The sequence below is a fragment of the Lactuca virosa genome, chromosome 7 (assembly GCF_052849685.1).
Source record: "Lactuca virosa cultivar CGN04683 chromosome 7, Lactuca_virosa_CGN04683_v6, whole genome shotgun sequence".
NCBI lineage: Eukaryota > Viridiplantae > Streptophyta > Magnoliopsida > Asterales > Asteraceae > Lactuca > Lactuca virosa.
In genome coordinates this window covers 63,853,014-63,872,028 of record NC_136432.1, presented here as the reverse complement: position 1 = coordinate 63,872,028, position 19,015 = coordinate 63,853,014, and the positions used below count along the sequence as shown (strand labels likewise).

Here is a 19,015-nt window from a genome sequence, read left to right as displayed (position 1 = left end):
TGAATCTTTGTCCGTTGTTCTTTCGAGGAGAGCACAGACCATATTTTCTTTTCATGCAATTTTGCTACGAAGATTTGGAGTTGGCTGATTAGATGGTATTCTATCAGGGTCTAGGAGGTGCAACCTTCTTCCTCTTCACATTTGAGAGATTGGATTATCTCGATGGTCGGTGACAAAAACAGAACAAATATGGCGATGTCTCTCATTTACTCCAGGATGATTTGGAAGGCGCGTAATGCGTTGATGTTTAGAAACAAAAGGTGAGCGGTCATGGTGGTTGCAAATGATATTAGTATTAGCACTTTCAATTGGATTAAATCTAGATCCAAGTTTTATAATTTAGATTGGTTTGTTTCGTGTATGTTTCAAACTTTGAACTCTTTTGTTTCCTAACTTGAGCTTCTGGCTTAAGTGCAAACTTTGAACCCTATTACGTATACGTTGCTTTTGTTTCCTAACTTGAGCTTCTCGCTTAAGTCCAAACTTTGAACCCTATTATGTATATGTTGCTTTGCCGTTCAAAAAAAATATGATTGCATGCATTAGACAGGGGTAATTTTTTTAGAATTCACTAGTTTTAACTTTTAAGGTATAAAATTAATAAAAGGCCCCAACATTTCGGGCCGAAGGCCATGATTTTCTCCATTTAATTTTTTTTTAATCCTCTATATCTTACAAAGATACAACCCCTAATTAGGAACAATAACTTTACTCTTTCTTTAGTGATTAATATTTTATTGCAAAATGTTTCATCCTTAATTCCTCACCAATATAACTTAAAATACCAAATATTACACAATAAAAGCCCTTCAATAAAACCACAAGCATCAAACGCAACATGTAAAAACCACTCATCATAAACATCACATAAAGATCCATCATCTGTACATAAGAAAAGCAAGTAAAATTACCATTCTACCCACCTAGCCACCTTCCAAAACAAACACAACACCCTATCAGCAAGGGCACCATCGTCATTTCACCCCTGGAAATCTCCAACCCCCATCTTTTGAGCTTCAACTTTCAACGACTTGAGATATTTCACAGCTTCATCAAGAACATCAACAGTATTCATTCCTCCATTAACACCAGGCACAATTCCCTTAAGAGACTTCACCATCTTCTTCATCTTATCCCTCTTTCTTTCACTATCTTTCACCTCATATCCCGAAAATACCCCTGGCTCACCGTTTCTCCTGCTCGAAGAGCAAGAATCTGACGTGTCACTTCCATCATATCCACCTGTACGCCCCGTGCTGACGTCATCACCCTCTTCATATTCCTCCTCTTCATCCTCCAAGCTCAACAACGCATCTATATCAGCCAAATCTTCATTCATAACTCCAGGGGCATTTTCGTCTTTTCGCACCAGTGTAGTAGAAGTAGTAGTACCAGGATGGTACATGATCCTGCTTTGGTTATCTGTCCGGTCAAATATAATAAAGTTTCTCGGGCAGTCCCGGGCAGGCTGAAAGTCAACATTTTGACCAAAGAAGGATGAAAGATTGCGATCCGGGAAGTACCCACTACCCATTTTGACTTTTGTTGACCAAAAACGATTTCTGAAATCTGAACTGTGGCTTTCTAATTTTGTGGTTTTGTTTTTTTAAATACAAAAATTTTAAAAAGAAGAATCTTGAAAGGCAATTAGGATTGAGGAGAGTGCAAATGATGCACTTTCAAGTTATTTCCATTTTTAGGCCAAGAGATTTATATTAATAATCACCAACAACTAATAGATTTTGAGAGATTTATGGTTTTCTAATGTGAAATAATGACCAAAAAGGGCTTTGACTTTTGGAAGACTACGTAACTGGCTTAAGCAATTGACGGAAATATTCAGCCTGTAAAAGTCAACAAATAGTGCATATAAGTATTAATCCATTAAAAAAAAGTCACTTGCTTGACTAGAAAAGTCAAAGGTATGTCTTATTACTAAACATTTTGCTTAAAATAAAGAGAAGAAAGAAGATATATACCTGACAAACTTGCATCAAATTGTAATACGCAATAATTCCAACACTCATTTTAATCTTTCCCACTTCTTTTACAGATCCAATTCTCCTTTGTGTAATGCCAATGTACATTCTCAGTCCTCCAACCAATATGCAGAGTAATAAATACTAACAACTCACACAATTAACAAAAACAACTCTGCAAAAAAAAAAAAAAAAGATTACTACTTATTAGTTAATCGCACTTCACATTCTGTAAAAAAAATAAAAATCATAAATGCGATTATCGTTTTTCAATTTGGTGTACATTCGGTTTTGGCAAATTTGATAAAGGTTGTGAAATTTATTTGTAGGAATGTATTAGAATAAGAAAAATAAAAATAACAATAAAAATAAAAATTACGCCTTTATCTTACCTGAGGAAAATAGAATTACAGTATGAAAAAGAAGAGCGTCAATTGAAAACACTTTCCACAATAATTAATTCCCAAAGACGTCCACGGCATGTTGCTCTATTTTTATATCAAAATCGACTTTTTGATGATCCCCCTACACCAAAACTGTAATAACATGATCAAAATTCGAGGTTAATTCAACTATAAACACAAAATTACTTCTTGGATAATGTTCGTTATCATTATTAATCGAGATTTGAATACTGATAATTTGACATGTGAACATCTGGTGAACAATTATAATCGCAATAATGGGATTATATATGTTCGTATGTCGAATTATTAGTATTATAAATAAAAATCTTGATGAGTTCAAAGAGAAAAGATCAAGACACCAGAGTATATAAACACGATATAATTTCACAGAATTTATACAGACACTAAGGGCATAAATTACATGAACATATTTCTTAAAGAAAAGATTTGCATGACATTAAAACTGTAAATCTGAGAACTTGAGCTACAAACCAGTGTGAAATTCAAATTTGAAAAAGATTGATGGAAAAAATAACAGAACTTTTTTATTAGATTACCAATATTTTTTTATTTTTAACATTAAACAAAATAAAAAAGAAAGTTAGTTATTCATCCTAGAATTTGATCAACAAAATTCAAAGAATAAAATAGTTAAAAGTTAAAACATACCCGAATTCAGATTGTTGAAAAAAGATTAAACTTTTTGAACGAATACTCGAAAGATGTTTTCATCTTTATCAGTTAAACTCCAAATAACATAAAACAGAAAGAAACCCAAAATACGACAGCAAACTCCTTTGAATTTGACGAGCAAAATCATTAAATGAAAGTATGAAACAATTAAAGCATATCCAAATCCAGAATTCTGAGGCAAATAGATCAAACTTTTCTAAAAGATAACATATAAGATATCCTTGATCTCTTGTCAATTCAACTCCGACAACATTTAACAGAAAGAAACCCCCCAAAATTGACAACAACCCACTGAAATTCGATGAAGGAAATCACTAAACAAAACGATCGAAACATACCCAAAGTCCAGATTCCTGAGGAAAATAGATCAAACTTCTTGAGTAGAACAGAAAACTCGGAAGATGTTCTTGATCTGTTGGGCAGCAACAATGAAGGCGGAATGGGTGAAATGAATGATGGGGGACATCTAAATTAGATGAAAAAGAAGTGGGTGGGGTTTCGTTTTTTGGTGTTGGACAGTGTGCTTTCTTTTTGGCGCAGGTGGGAGTCAAAGATGGAGATTGTGAGTCGTTGGATTGGGGGTACGGAAGAGGAAATTGGGCGTTGGATTGGATATCGAGAGCACGCGTGAGCGTGATGAAGATGTTTGACAAAATGCGTGATCCTGCAACAAATCTCTTGGAATCTTGTAATTTTGCATTTAATTACATCAAGTAAACCACTTCTGCCACTTTGATGCTATTTTTTTCCACTTCTGCTACTTTGATGCTATTTTTTTCTGTTTTTTTGAACAATCCAAAAAATATTCTCATTCTCTTTGAAAGTTACTTTCCTTTTAACCAAAGAGTGTATAAAATGCAGAACATGTAGAAATGAACTTTTTATATTAATTTTGTTGGCTAATTATAACAAAGAGTTTGTAGTCTAATGATAGTAGGTGCTTCTTATTTACTAAACATAAAGATAAAAATAGATTTAGATCGAGAATTTAACTCATATCTATCTCTTCTAATAAATGAAACCTAAAAATGTTAAGTGTCAGTTTTAAAATGACTCTTTGACACGTGTCATTTTTCTATGATTTTTATTATTTCCTTTTTTTGGTAACAAATCAAATTCAATTTAAATTTTGAAAATACAAAATCATATCCTAATTATTATATATATTAAAGTTGTGGAAGAAAGGAATAGTAAACTTGGGATACTTTGTCCAAGTTTGGTCCCTTGATTTATATATCCGGTCCATGTACTTCTTTAATTAATTTATTCATGTCCTTTTGTTTGTGTTTCATTCAACTTTTCATTTTTTTGGCAGAATTGATCTCTGTATTATTGTTGGGTTTGTGTTCCATTCAACTTCCCATTTTTTTGGCAGAATTGGTCCCTGTATTATTGTTGGAAGTTAGGAATACTAAATTTAGATGTTTTTTTGCAACTTTGGTCATTATTCTTAACCCATTTTGACACTTTTGGTCCTTGCAATCAATATTTTTACATTTTTTTGGAACCTTTTAATATTTAAAGTTTGGCCACAAAACTTTAACGGTTTGACAACTTTGATCCCTTTTTCTAAAAAGTTGCTAATTCCTACCCCTTTAATTCTTTAGCCATTTTCACACTTCTGGTCCTTGCAGTCAAAACTTTTATATTTTTTTTCGGGGGCAAAGCCCGGACTTTTCATCCTTGCACTTTCTATGTCTGTCATATTTATTAATTCGGAAACAACATTGAAAGCTTCTGGCCCCCGCGTAGCGGGGGTAACCTTTCTAGTAACATTATTATGTTTATTTTGCTTAACAAATTAATTTATAATTACTTACAATCGACAAGATCTTTGTTTTTTTTTACATTAATTATTTTTTATCTATATAAAAGTTTTAGATATACCGACCGTGGTTTCCACGGATTATAACCTAGTCTAGGATATAGATAGATTTAAAAGTAGTTTAAAAATAAAATTAATTTGTCGTTCAAAACAAAGTTTGTTTAGAGATGACTAAACTGCAAATTTGGTCCCCATGGTTATCAAAAAAATGTGGATAGAGTCCAAAATCTTTTCAACTTGCACCATCGGTCCAAAATCGGATCTTTTTTGTGGATATGGTCCCTGTCAAACTTAAAATGACGATTATACCCTTTTAATTTGTTTTTTATAATTTTTTTATGTTTCAGCCTTTATTTTAATATTTTGATAATTAAAAAAAAAAAAAAAAAAAAAAAAAAAAAAAAACCTACCCTACCCCCATTTCACCGAACCCCCGTCCCCTCTCTCCCACATCTCTCTCTCTCTCTCTCTCTCTCTCTCTCTCTCTCTCTCTCTCTCTCTCTCTCTCTCTCTCTCTCTCTCTCTCTCTCCAAACCCACACCCCCTGTTTTCCCTCCTGTTGGAAACGTCCCCCATAATGCACACTAAACCTAGGTACATCTTTCCTTCCCTCAACTCTCAATCTCTCCTGCATCGTGACCCACCTCCAAACCCTTCTTTCTCCCCTCCTTTTTGCTGATGGATCAGAGATTGAAAGAAAAGAGTGGCAAGCGATTGAATGAGGCAAGAGATAGAGATCAAGTGAGGGAAAATGATGGAAGGTACCAGCTATGCTGCTATTGCCGGAGATGCAGAGGAACGAAAGCAACGAGGATGCCATTGACGGAGGCAATGGTGGCCGGAGAAAAGGGTGACGACGGAGTTCAAGCCTGGACATAACACATGTCTCTCATCCAGCAACAGAAATCGACCTTCTTGCTCTCGTTCATTTCTTCTGAAAACCGGTTCACACTAAATCGGTACCCCTCCAAAAAACGCAACCTCCCTTTTTCTTCCTCAAAATCGATTGGTGTTCTGCACTAGGTTCGTTCCTTTTTGTCTAAAAATCGATTACACAAAAACAAATGCAACCTCTCCTGGCTTTCTTTTTCCCTACTCAAAAATTGATTAACAACCTTCCTTCTTCTCTAGATCGGTTAATCACCAGATTTTTTTCTTTTTCTCTCCTTGGTTCGATCAAATTGATTTCTGGTGGTTAACAAAGGTACGTTATAGTGGCGATAAAAAGGAGGCATAAGGGTGGGTTGTTGTGGTTAAGTTTAGGCTGTAATGGTGGGATTATAGTTAAGGTTGAAGATGGGTGAAAGAGGCGAAGGTCAATGGTCGTGTTCTTGGGTGTCTCCGGTGGTGACTAGTGGCTTATTTAGGATGTGGTAGTGATGGGTGGTTTTTGAGTTTAGATTTGAAGAAGGGATGAAGCTGTGAAGGGAGTGGTGGAAGGTTCATCCATGGAGGAGAGAGAGAGAGAGAGAGAGAGAGAGAGAGAGAGAGACGGTGGGGTGGGATGGCGTAGGTAGGTATTTTTATTTTTTTTTTAATTATTCTGATATTAGGAAAACATAAAAAAAAGCATAAAAAACAAATTAAAATGGTATAATCGTCATTTTAAGTTTGAAAGGGACCATATCCACAAAAAATATTCGATTTTGGACCGATGGTGCAAGTTGAAAAGATTTTTGGACTCTATCCACATTATATATATATATATATATATATATATATATATATATATATATATATATATTAATTTTATGTTCCCTTGGGAACAGTAAAGTTCCTAAGGGTTTGACATAATTGGCCTTTCTTTTTTACCAATTTTTACACTATTGGTCATTTTTTAGGAACCTTTTAATATTCAAAGTTTTTACCAATTTTTACATTTTTTGTCTTTTTTAGGAACCTTTTAATATGCAAAGTTTGGCCACAAAGCTTTAAGGAATTGACAACTTTTGTCCCTTTTCTAAAAACTTGTTAATTCTAACCCCTTATAGTAAACTTGCCTTTTTTTGTCAACTTTGCCCCTTCTTTTTTACCTATTTTGACACTTTTGGTCATTGGAATCAAAAAAATTTCATTTTTTAGGAACCTTATAATATTCAAAGTTTGGCCACAAAACTTTAAAAAATTGACGACTTTGGTCCATTTCCTAAAAACTTGCTAATTTATATATATATATATATATATATAAATTTTATGTTCCCTTAGGAACAGTAAAGTTCCTAAGGGTTTGACATAATTGGTCCTTATTTTTTACCCATTTTGACATTTTTGGTCATTTTTTAGGAACCTTTTAATATTTAAAGTTTGGCCACAAATCTTTAAGGAATTGACAACTTTGGTCCATTTTCTAAAAACTTGCTAATTCAAACCCTTTATAGTAAACTTATCTTTTTTTTGTCAACTTTGCCCCTTCTTTTTTACCTATTTTGACACTTTTTGTCATTGGAATAAAAAAAAATTCATTTTTTAGGAACCTTTTAATATTCAAAGTTTGGCCACAAAACTTTAAGAAATTGACGATTTTGGTCCCTTTTCTAAAAACTTGCTAATTTCAACCCCTTTAATTCTTTAGCCATTTTTACACTTTTGATTTTGACACTTTTGGTCATTGGAATAAAAAATTTTACATTTTTTAGGAACCTTTTAATATTCAAATTTTGGCTACAAAACTTTAAGGAATTGACAACTTTGGTCCCTTTTCTAAAAACTTGCTAATTCAAACTCATTTAATTCTTTAGCCATTTTGATACTTTTGGTCCTTACAGTCAAAACTTTTACATTTTTTCATAAAAAACACAAAAAACGCCCCGGGGCGAAGCCCGGGTTCTTCTGTTAGTTGTCTATAAAAAAACTAATATACAACATATATATATATATATATATATATATATATATATATAAAATGGGAAATTATTTTCATAATATAGAGTGTTGATATTATTACGAAAAATATAACTTTTTTATCAAATAAATATTTAAAGTTTTCTTGTTATTGGGGATTTCAAAAAACAATTTGCACGGCAAAAAATAATAAATAATAATAATAATAATCATGGTATGAAATCGAAAAGTTATGGGCTATTTGGCAGGATTTGAATTTTTAAGAGGTCTGAATTTTTAAGATCTGAATTTTTAAGAACTGAATTTTTAACATATTGTTTGGTTGGAACTTCTGAATTGTTGTGTTGAATTAGAAAAATGATTGGTTTACCCTTTTGTCTTCATTTTTGTTGAATAGTTATAAGAACCATACAAAATCCAAATTAACATAAATGAAAAAAATATTTTCAATAATTTATAATGATTTTTTGAGATATATTTACAAAAATAACATCATTTTTATATCCCAAGGATTTCAAAATCAAAAAATAACATATTTGAAATTGAATGTTGAGACATAAATGACAATGAACTTGCAATCAAACTGTTGATGATCGATTTGTACTCCTTCTCCATCATTACATCAAACACGATAGCCCTTCAAAATTTTCTTTTAAACATTTCAACCTGTGAATCCAAATTCAACAAGGAAACAAATAAGCTCAATGGAAAGTTATATAATCATTAACGTAAAATTGAAAGAAGGATCTCTACATGTAACACCCAAAATCCAGAAGACCCAGAGAGGAAAGAAAAACCCTAAGTCAAAGGGGTCAACTCGTCGAGTCCAAGGAAGAACTCGACGAGTCGGAGCGTGTACCGTGTCGCGGATTAAGTGACCGACTCGACGAGTCGGGGAGACTGACTCGGCGAGTCTGGTCTGGGTTTGGAAACCCTAATTTCGGGACTTGGTGCCCTATTTAAGCAACATTTCAGGCCTCCAACCCAGCCTCCATCACTCCCCTCACCTACTCTCGAAACCCTAATCAACCTTGTGGAGTATTGAGCTAATTTTTTGCCTTTGTGAGTGATTTGAAGCTTGGAGAAGGAAGGAGACTCTTAGTGGTGCAAGAAGGAGCTATAGATCCAGAGTTGGTGTGGAATTTCAGATCATTTGAAGGTATAAAGCTTATACCTTGACTGTTAATCATCTAGATTCCCTTTCTAGCTTGTATTATTCCCACATTTGGGCCATTTCCAAGGTTAATCCGAGTATTAAGCCATTGAGGATGTATTGGGCTTCAGATCTGGGCACTCTTGAGCTTTAGAAGCTCAGAGTTGCTAGCTTTATCCAGCTATGGCTCCATTCCGTTCCCTAGACCTTTATTTTAGCTTGGATTAAGAGTTTTAAATTCATAGCACCTTGCATGCACGTAAAGTTAGCAACTTTACATGTAATGCTAGCCTTAAGAGTCCAGATCTATGAGTTGGAAGCAATGAAATGGACTGTAATCGACAGAATAGAGATGTCACAAGGTGGACTCGACGAGTCCGTTCATGGACTTGGCGAGTCGGGTCGTAAACCTAAACCCTTCTGTTATGATTCGGATCAGTGAGTGGAGTTAGTGAAGGATTCAGCCAGACTGGGTCCGTAATGGACATGAAGATCATAGTACTCGACGAGTTCAAGGAGGAACTCGGCGAGTCCAAGGCAATCTTCTTAGTTATGAAGATAAACTCGACGAGTTGTTCATACAACTCGGCGAGTCAGGGTCTGGACATTCATACGATGATGACGAACTCGACGAGTTCAAGGATAAACTCGGTAAGTTGGTTGAAGATAGTCCCGAAGTGTTAGATGAAGGAGAACTCATCGAGTTCTCGCTAGACTCGACGATTGGAGTCGGGGCTGTTTTGGGAATTGAGGAGCATGGACTCGGCGAGTTGGCAGAACAACTCGACGAGTCGAGTCAACTGGAAGGTTGATTTTGACCAGGACTTTGACCTCGAGAAGGACTTTGACCAGAGTTGACTTAGTTGACTTCTTAAGGACAGTTAGGCTAAGTGTTACTATTATTTGGTATTGGTAGCTCGGGGAGCTAGAGGAGCAGCAGTTCGGAGAGTTGTTGGATAGCAGCCAGAGGGTTATCAGCAGTTTCGGCAGTACGAGGTGAGTCTCCTCACTGTGTGCATGGGTCTACGGCCACAATGCCAGCCCATTATGTTTATGTTTATGCTTATGGTTATGTGTAGTAGGAAGACCCGGGGATTAGCCCTAGGCACTTATCGTGATTTGTTCGGATTTAGATCCGTTACCGGGGTTAGCCCGATGCAGTTTATATGTTCCGGACTTCGGTCCGATACCGGGTGGTACCCGAGGCAGTAGTGGATGTGTAGTTATACTTGTTGTCTTTGTGATACTTGTATGTGCCCGGTAGGGAGGTGAGTCGGGCGAGGTCCCGTATCTCATCACTAGCTGAGTATGGACGGGGTTCCGTATCTCATTAGTAGCAGAGCAGGGGCGAGGCCCGAGTTAGGAGGAGGTGAGTGTGGGCGGGGGTCCGTATCTCACTATCAGCAGGAGCGTGGATGGGGTTCCATGGCTCACCAGTAGCTAGGGATGGCAAAAAAAATCCGAACCCGACGGGGAAACCCGATTCCCGAAGTTTTCGGGCCGGGTCGGGTCGCTCTTATCGGGTATCGGGTCCTTATCGGGTATTTTTTTCGGGTTCGGGTCAGGGAGTTGGGAGTGCCCGCCCCGACCCGCCCCGCGCCGAATATATATATATATATATATATATATATATATATATATATATATATATATATATATATATATATATATATAATATTACACTTCTGCCCCTGATGGAAGACTAACCCTAACACATTCAATCATTCTCTCGCATCACGCTTCGTTCAAGGCTTCCAGCAGCCGACTCATTCTTTCAAATCGACAAAATAAAAAAATTTCAGCTATGGTGCGATGAATAAGAAGTCGACTAATCGAGTACACCATCGTCGACTTACTAATCGATTACACCATCGTGGCATCGTCGATCAATAACAAGCGATTGCAACCAGCCGACCATCCTCCAGCAAGCAGCGTCCTGAAGCTTTTTCCGTTTCATCGAAGTCTGAATTCGTTGCCTCGTCCAGCAACCATCACCACTCAACCCTCGCAGGCTCGCATCCTCTCTCTGTTGTCGCCTCGTTGATGGCAATCCAGGTAAGAATAATGAGCATCTCGAATCCAGTGACCAGTTGCGTCTTTATGATGAATTGATTTTGGATTTCAAATATGATTGATGAATTGGTTTTGGATAATGCTGATTTGTACCGATGAATCTGTTTTGTGATATTCAAATGCATATATTAGTTGATTTCTTTTTAAATGAAATTATTTGTTGTCTGATGAATCTGTTTTGTGATATTCAAATACATATATTAGTTGATTTCTTTTCAAATGAACTTATTTGTTGTCTATTTGTTGTCTGTTGAGTCTGATATGACATTGGTTTGAGTTGAACAATTGGTTTCTGATTTGTAATATGTTTTAGGGTCGGGTTTTCGGGTTGTTATCGGGTTTCGGGTTTTGGGCCGGGTTCGGGGAAAGTTTCAGTCCCGACGGGGCGCCCCGATAAGAAACCCGTCGGGTATCGGGTCGGGGTCGGGTACTCCTTTAGAAATCGGGTTCGGGTTTGGGAAACCCTGCCCCTCCCCGAACCCGCCCCGTTGCCATTCCTACCAGTAGCAGGAAAGGGGAGGGGCCCAAGATAGGCGAGGCCTTACATCAGTAGTACAATAGAGTATGTTTAGCTTTATAATATGTGTTATGTTATATGCTTGTATTTGTTAGTAGCGGGTGAGGCCCAGAGACAGGCGGGGCCTAAGAGAACAGATCTGTATACCTAGCGGGGCTCGATGCCAGGCGGGGCCTGATGCCGGGCAGGGCCCGATGCAGTGGGCGGGACCCAAGTTAGTCCGGACTTCGGTCTGATGCCGGGCAGGGCCCGATGCAGTGGGCAAGGCCCAGTATGTGGTATGTGGTAGGTTGGGGAACTCACTAAGCTTCGTGCTTACGGTTTTCAGTTTTGGTTTCAGGCACTTCCGGTAGCGGTTGGAAGAGCTCGGGGTGATCGTATGGCACACACATACAACAAAGAAGTTTAGACTGGGATGTTTACTCTGATAAAATGAACAAGTGTTTTGAAAAGATACTCTGATTTGTTATATAACCCTTTTAGTATGTTTGAAATGATTTGATACTATGATTTAGTAATGTTTTAAAAAGAAATTTTTGGTCATGATTTTTGGGATGTTACAAGTTGGTATCAGAGCCTTAGTTTGAGGGATTCAGGAACACTTTCGGGTGTGTATGAACTCAAACTAAGGAAGTGGTATAGAGTTTTCAAACGAAAAGAGTTTTGGAAAATCAAAAAGAATTTTAGAAAGAAAAGAACTTTGAAAAGAGAAAAAGGGTGTGGTGCATGCAATCAGCCGAGCTCAAGTAAGTACCCCAAAATACCCATACAAGTTATGTTATGATATGCTTATTAGAACTGCATGCTAGATTAGGACTAAGGATCTAGGAGGATGCCTTATGTGCCTGTTATATGTGTATGAGCCTTATGAATTGCATGCTAGTACAGATTCCTGATTAGAGGATAGAACAACTTGATTGTATTATGTGGTTATCTTTCCCAATGCCCGAATGCCGCTTGCTTTGTGCTATTAGGAGTTTTAGTTATCTTTCATTAACTAGTAAACAAATATGTTAAGTTACATATCGCAAGGACTAAATAATTTCAGAAGGTTAGGTCTAACCCTATTTCGCAGCTCTTGTCTGAGTCTAACCGTTGTACGGTAGGACCTCTCATTCGAAGAATTATCTAGTCTAAGCAATATGTAATGGTATTCGCGAGTTAGTTAAGGGGAGATAACAGGGACTTCTTATACAGCTGATGGCAGATAGTGAATTGGAGGTTACCCTAGGGTAAGCCTAGGATGAGAGTAGTGTTGGGAGCAGTGTTAGTAGCAGTGAAAGGGACTTGGTGTAGTCGAGGAAATTCTTGAGGAAAGTACGGATAGATGTGGAAGGTAGTAGGGGCCCATACTACTGAAAGCAGAGGATCTGTACTCGATTCAATAAGGGCTAAGATGAAACCGGGAAACTTGTAGTGTGAGTGTGATCCGTCGGTAGAAAGGTGTATTCTGATGATAGTTATGATTTGTTGCAGAATGGTGACACTACGGGGTAGACCAGTTGGCGGGTCAGGCGCCGTAGAGGGATCAGGCTCGGGTTCAGGGACCGAGCAGCTCGAGGAGCGGATGAGGGAGTTTGTATCAGCCGAGGTTACGCGCAGTATTCTAGATCAGACTCCTGTGATCTTTGGCACGGTCAAGGAGGGCATACTGGAGATATTGGATGAGAGGCTGGGAGCCTTCCGCACCGAGATGGTAGCCATGCTGGGAGCGCGTACTTTGAAATTTCAAGAGTTTAGAGCTTGTGGCACACCAGATTACCATGGGGCTCGGGACCCTATCTCTAGCAGCAGGTGGTTGGCCGATGTTGCCAACGCTTTCCGTATGAGCCGATGTCTCGAGGGGGATAAGGTCCGACTTGCCTCCTGTCTTCTGAAGGACAGAGCATGAGATTGGTGGGAGGAGGTTGTACATGCCATGGGAGATGATGCCGCGTTGGACGCGATGACATGGACTGACTTCTGAAACAGGTTTAGGGTCGAGTTTGCACCAGTAATCGAGGTGCAACATCTAGCACGAGAGTTTCAGGATTTGAAGCAGACGACTGAGACTGTGGCGGAGATCACCGCCAAGTTCAGAGAGAGAGAGCCCTTCTCATGCCGCAGTATGTGGTGGATGAGGAGATGAAGAAGGCTCGGTATCACGAGATGCTGAGATGTGACATCAGGCAGTTTGTGAGCAGGTCCAGCTGCAAGATACTGGAGGATATGATTGCTCGTGCCAGGGAGAGAGAGATTGACTTGTATATAGAGAGGAAGAGGAAACCGGATGAGATTCAGGTAGCCACAGGTTCAGGCAAGAGACCTAAGGGGTCAGATTCGAGATCGAGGGATTTCCAGAGCCGCAGCCGCTGTGGCAAGTGTGGCAGGACGCATGAGGGTGCGTGCAGGAGCGGTAGTGGTGGTGATTCTGGCTGCTTCAAGTGCGGTCGGACTGGTCATTTTAGTAGAGATTGTACAGCCACCACCACTCAGGGATTAGACCTGATATGTTTTTATTGTAGTCAGAGGGGCCACAAGAAGGCCCAGTGTCCGAGTTTACTTTCAGCAGGACAGGTGATAACACCTGCCCCTGCGACTTTGAGGATCACCGACGGTCGGCAGGGCCGGGCAGAGGCGCCTACGGCACGGAGCAGGGCGTACCAGTTGGTTTCAGATGACATGCGAGCAACCCCGGATGTACCAGGTGTGTAATCTTTACCTGCTTGACAGTTTTATTTATGATGTATTTGCTATGGTACTGCATCGATATTAGTGATTGTACTTTGGATTATGTTTCCTGGTTATGATTGAGTTATATACCATCTGCATACCATGGGTTTTAGAGTGGTAGTCCGTAGTTGCACCCCTTTTAGATCAGGTTACCCAGGATGCGGTCGATGTAGCAAGCGTGAAGTTGGGACTCTAGAAGTATTTCGCCAGCTTTCAAGGACGGTGGCGTCATGGTATTGGTTAGCTTTGGAGCACTGGCAGCGGTAAACCTCAGTTTTTAGCAGAACGAGTATGGAATGGTAAGAAGGATTGGGAATCTCCCAGACAGAAAACTGCAAGGAGCTAGTTGAGTCAAAGTGGGGGAGAGCCCTCCAAGTATTCAGGATCAGAAGTAAGTAAGGAGTTGGAATGAGTCCGCAACTCTATTGAGCAGGTTACCCAGGATGCGGTCGCTGTAGCAAGCGTGAAGTTGGGACTCTAGAAGTATTTCTCCAGCTTTCAAGGACGGTAGCGTCATGGTATTGGTTAGCTTTGGAGCACTGGCAGCGGTAAACCTCAGTTTTTAGCAGAACGAGTATGGAATGGTAAGAAGGATCGGGAATCCTTCCCAGACAGAAAACTGCAAGGAGCTAGTTGAGTCAAAGTGGGGGAGAGCCCTCCAAGTATTCATGATCATAAGTAAGTAAGGAGTTGGAATGAGTTCGCAACTCTATTGAGCAGGGTAATAGTCTGAGTGGCTGTTCGGATGAGAAACGCACGCGTTGGGAGTTTGGGAAACTTCCCAGTGTTGAGTGCGTGTAATAGCGATCAGTAGATGATTGGTTTGGGAAACCAGGTTGAAGTTTCTCGGCAGAACGTGATTCTAGCCAGGATGTAAGACTATGGGATAGCCGTAGCATTCACCAGTAAGTAGACAGTATGGGAATAGTAGTGAGGCTACGGGAGGACCACAGTAATCACGTTAGACGATAGCGGGTTTGGAAAACCAGGTTGGAGGATCACCAGCATGACTCGAGTGAGTTAGGATACAGACTGAGTAAATGTCCGGCATGGGATGCTTTCAGATTAGTTGTCAGTGTAGAGACAGCATGGGGAGTGTGGTAAGATTGCGGGATAGCCGCAACATTTGTTAGTAACCAGTTAGGAGTGTGGACGAGGGCCCGTATCTCCTAGATAGAGGAGCGTGGGCGAGGCCCCGTATATCCTAGTTAGCAGAATGTGGGCGAGGCCCGTATCTCCTAGTTAGTATGGTCAGGATCAGGTAGACATAGTTCGTTGAGATTTAGTATGGAGTCAGGCCTGCATAGCCCTAGATAGGTGAGACCTGAGGGAGAGGCCACTCCGAGATACAGTTGGGTGAGACCCGTGGGCGAGGCCCGTATATTAGTAGCAGTACATGTGAAACTAGAGGGAGAGACCGCTCTAGATCTAGTTTGGGTGAGACCCATGGGCGAGGCCCGTGAGATTTTAGCAGCGCAGGTGGAACCTGTTAGAGACTTTAGAGACAAGATAGGGGATCGAGGATCCCAGGATTTAGAGAGCCAGAGTGGCAAGGTAGTCAGAGCAGTTTTAGTTAGCCGAAGTTTCCTTTGGAAGTCGCTGAGAGCGACTGAGAGATGGAGTTTGAGTTCAATAATCGGTAGGAGTCCGATAGTCAAGGTAATGGCAGATTAGTTCGGACCGGGGTGGTCTCGGTTCGTCCGGAGAGTGGATCAGAGACATCAGAATCTTCGGACAGGGACAACAATAAGGGGATCCGTGAGTGGAAGTAGTTAGTTGACTGAGAGGTGCTAGGCCACTAACAGCAGGATTAAATAATCTCAGAGTGAGTGATTTGACTCTGTTGCGCAGCTCTCGTTTGAGTCTAACCGTTACAGGGATGAGTCTATTACTCAAAGGATTATCTGATCCATCCGTTAGGAGGGGTTTCCAGCATCAGTATATAGAAAGAGGAAGCACTCAGTATGTATCAGCGAAGTGACCAGCACTGGGAGTGGCTGGAAAGGTAGGTTCGGCGAAGGGTATCTCCTTCATAGAGGAAGTAAAGGCTATTGTTTTTGCGAAGTTTGCCTTGGGAAGGCCAGTGAACGCGCAAGGGAAAGGGGTGAACCCCTAGGATGCCCAACATAAGTACTCGAGGAGTACCGAAAGGATTATCAGTTGGGAAAGAGTCGTATTCTCAGAATTGTTGGTGAGCAGAGTGCTCTCGTGGTTCTTACCATCAAGGATTAGTTTGGGCGGAATGACCGGGCTGAAGGTCAATGAAAAGTGATCCCTCGAGGATCGGGTTCAGTAGGAGAAGTATTCACCGAGCAGAAATCTTGTGAGCAGATTACAAGATTGATGGTCTTGACGGGCTTCGAGGACGAAGTCTAGTTTAAGTGGGGGAGAGTTGTAACACCCAAAATCCAGAAGACCCAGAGAGGAAAGAAAAACCCTAAGTCAAAGGGGTCAACTCGTCGAGTCCAAGGAAGAACTCGACGAGTCGGAGCGTGTCCCATGTCGCAGATTAAGTGACCGACTCGACGAGTCGGGGAGACTGACTCGGTGAGTCTGGTCTGGGTTTGGAAACCCTAATTTCGGGACTTGGTGCCCTATTTAAGCAACATTTCAGGCCTCCAACCCAGCCTCCATCACTCCCCTCACCTACTCTCGAAACCCTAATCAACCTTGTGGAGTATTGAGCTAATTTCTTGCCTTTGTGAGTAATTTGAAGCTTGGAGAAGGAAGGAGACTCTTAGTGGTGCAAGAAGGAGCTATAGATCCAGAGTTGGTGTGGCATTTCAGATCATTTGAAGGTATAAATCTTATACCTTGACTGTTAATCATCTAGATTCCCTTTCTAGCTTGTATTTTTCCCACATTTGGGCTATTTCCAAGGTTAATCCGAGTATTAAGCCATTGAGGATGTATTGGGCTTCAGATCTGGGCACTCTTGAGCTTTAGAAGCTCAGAGTTGCTAGCTTTATCCAGCTATGGCTCCATTCCGTTCCCTAGACATTTATTTTAGCTTGGATTAAGAGTTTTAACTTCATAGCACCTTGCATGCACGTAAAGTTAGCAACTTTACATGTAATGCTAGCCTTAAGAGTCCAGATCTATGAGTTGGAAGCAATGAAATGGACTGTAATCGACAGAATAGAGATGTCACAAGGTGGACTCGACGAGTCCGTTCATGGACTCGGCGAGTCGGGTCGTAAACCCAAACCCTTCTGTTATGATTCAGATCAGTGAATGGAGTTAGTGAAGGATTCAGCCAGACTGGGTCCGTAATGGACATGAAGATCATAGTACTCGACGAGTTCAAGGAGGAACTCGGCGAGTCCAAGACAATCTTCTTAGTTATGAAGATGAACTCGACGAGTTGTTCATACAACTCGGCGAGTCATGGTATGGACATTCATACGATGATGACGAACTCGACGAGTTCAAGGATGAACTCGGTGAGTTGGTTGAAGATAGTCCCGAAGTGTTAGATGAAGGAGAACTCGTCGAGTTCTCTCTAGACTCGACGAGTGGAGTCGGGGTTGTTTTGGGAATTGAGGAGCATGGACTCGGCGAGTTGGCAGAACAACTCGACGAGTCGAGTCAACTGGAAGGTTGACTTTGACCAGGACTTTGACCTCGAGAAGGACTTTGACCAGATTTGACTTAGTTGACTTCTTAAGGACAGCTAGGCTAAGTGTTACTATTATTTGGTATTGGTAGCTCGGGGAGCTAGAGGAGCAGCAGTTCGGAGAGTTGTTGGATAACAGCCAGAGGGTTATCAGCAGTTTCAGCAGTACGAGGTGAGTCTCCTCACTGTGTTCATGGGTCTACGACCACAATGCCGACCCATTATGTTTATGTTTATGCTTATGGTTATGTGTAGTAGGAAGACCCGGGGGTTAGCCCTAGGCACTTATTATGATTTGTTCGGATTTAGATCCGTTACCGGGGTTAGCTCGATGCAGTTTATATGTTCCGGACTTCGGTCCGATGTCGGGTGGTACCCGACGCAGTAGTGGATGTGTAGTTATACTTGTTGTCTTTGTGATACTTGTATGTGCCTGGTAGGGAGGTGAGTCGGGCGAGGTCCCGTATCTCATCACTAGCCAAGTATGGACGGGGTTTCGTATCTCATTAGTAGCAGAGCAGGGGCGAGGCTCGTGTTAAGAGGAAGGTGAGTGTGGGCGGGGGCCCGTATCTCACTATCAGCAGGAGCGTGGATGGGGTTCCATGGCTCACCAGTAGCAGGAAAGGGGAGGGGCCCAAGATAGGCGAGGCCTTACATCAGTAGTACAGTAGAGTATGTTTAGCTTTATGATATGTGTTATGTTATATGCTTGTATTTGTCAGTAGCGGGCGAGGCACACAGACAGGCGGGCCTAAGAGAACAGATCTGTATACCGAGCGGGGCTCGATGCCAGGCGGGGCCTGATGCCGGGCGGGGCCCGATGAAGTGGGCGGGACCCAAGTTAGTCCGGACTTCGGTCCGATGCCGGGCAGGGCCCGATGCAGTGGGCAAGGCCCAGTATGTGGTATGTGGTAGGTTGGGGAACTCACTAAGCTTCGTGCTTACGGTCTTCAGTTTTGGTTTCAGGTACTTCCGGTAGCGGTTAGAAGAGCTCGGGGTGATCGCGTGGCACACACATACAACAAAGAAGTTTAGACTGGGATGTTTACTCTGATAAAATGAACAAGTGTTTTGAAAAGATACTCTGATTTGTTATATAACCCTTTTAGTATTTTGAAATGATTTGATACTATGATTTAGTAATGTTTTAAAAAGAAATTTTTGGTCATGATTTTTGGGATGTTACACTACATAAGTAG

At 40.7% G+C, this 19,015-nt stretch overlaps 1 protein-coding gene across 1 annotated transcript; it reads right to left on the bottom strand.

Annotated features, from left to right (window-relative positions):
* Positions 1 to 839: 839 nt before the first annotated feature.
* LOC145124851 (transcription factor bHLH144-like) lies at positions 840 to 3,556 on the bottom strand. The gene is made up of 4 exons (XM_079060318.1): positions 3,418 to 3,556; positions 2,372 to 2,515; positions 1,980 to 2,154; positions 840 to 1,844 (listed from the first exon to the last, which is right to left on the bottom strand). Exon 4 carries the CDS (start codon positions 1,532 to 1,534, stop codon positions 980 to 982), a length of 555 nt encoding a protein of 184 aa, XP_078916444.1. The 5' UTR covers positions 1,535 to 1,844; positions 1,980 to 2,154; positions 2,372 to 2,515; positions 3,418 to 3,556; the 3' UTR covers positions 840 to 979.
* Between the last annotated feature and the right edge of the window lie 15,459 nt (positions 3,557 to 19,015).

What these genes read in the sequence shown, in the direction of transcription:
- LOC145124851 (XM_079060318.1), bottom strand. Translation starts at nt 1,534, where the DNA reads ATGGGTAGTGGGTACTTCCCGGATCGCAATCTTTCATCCTTCTTTGGT.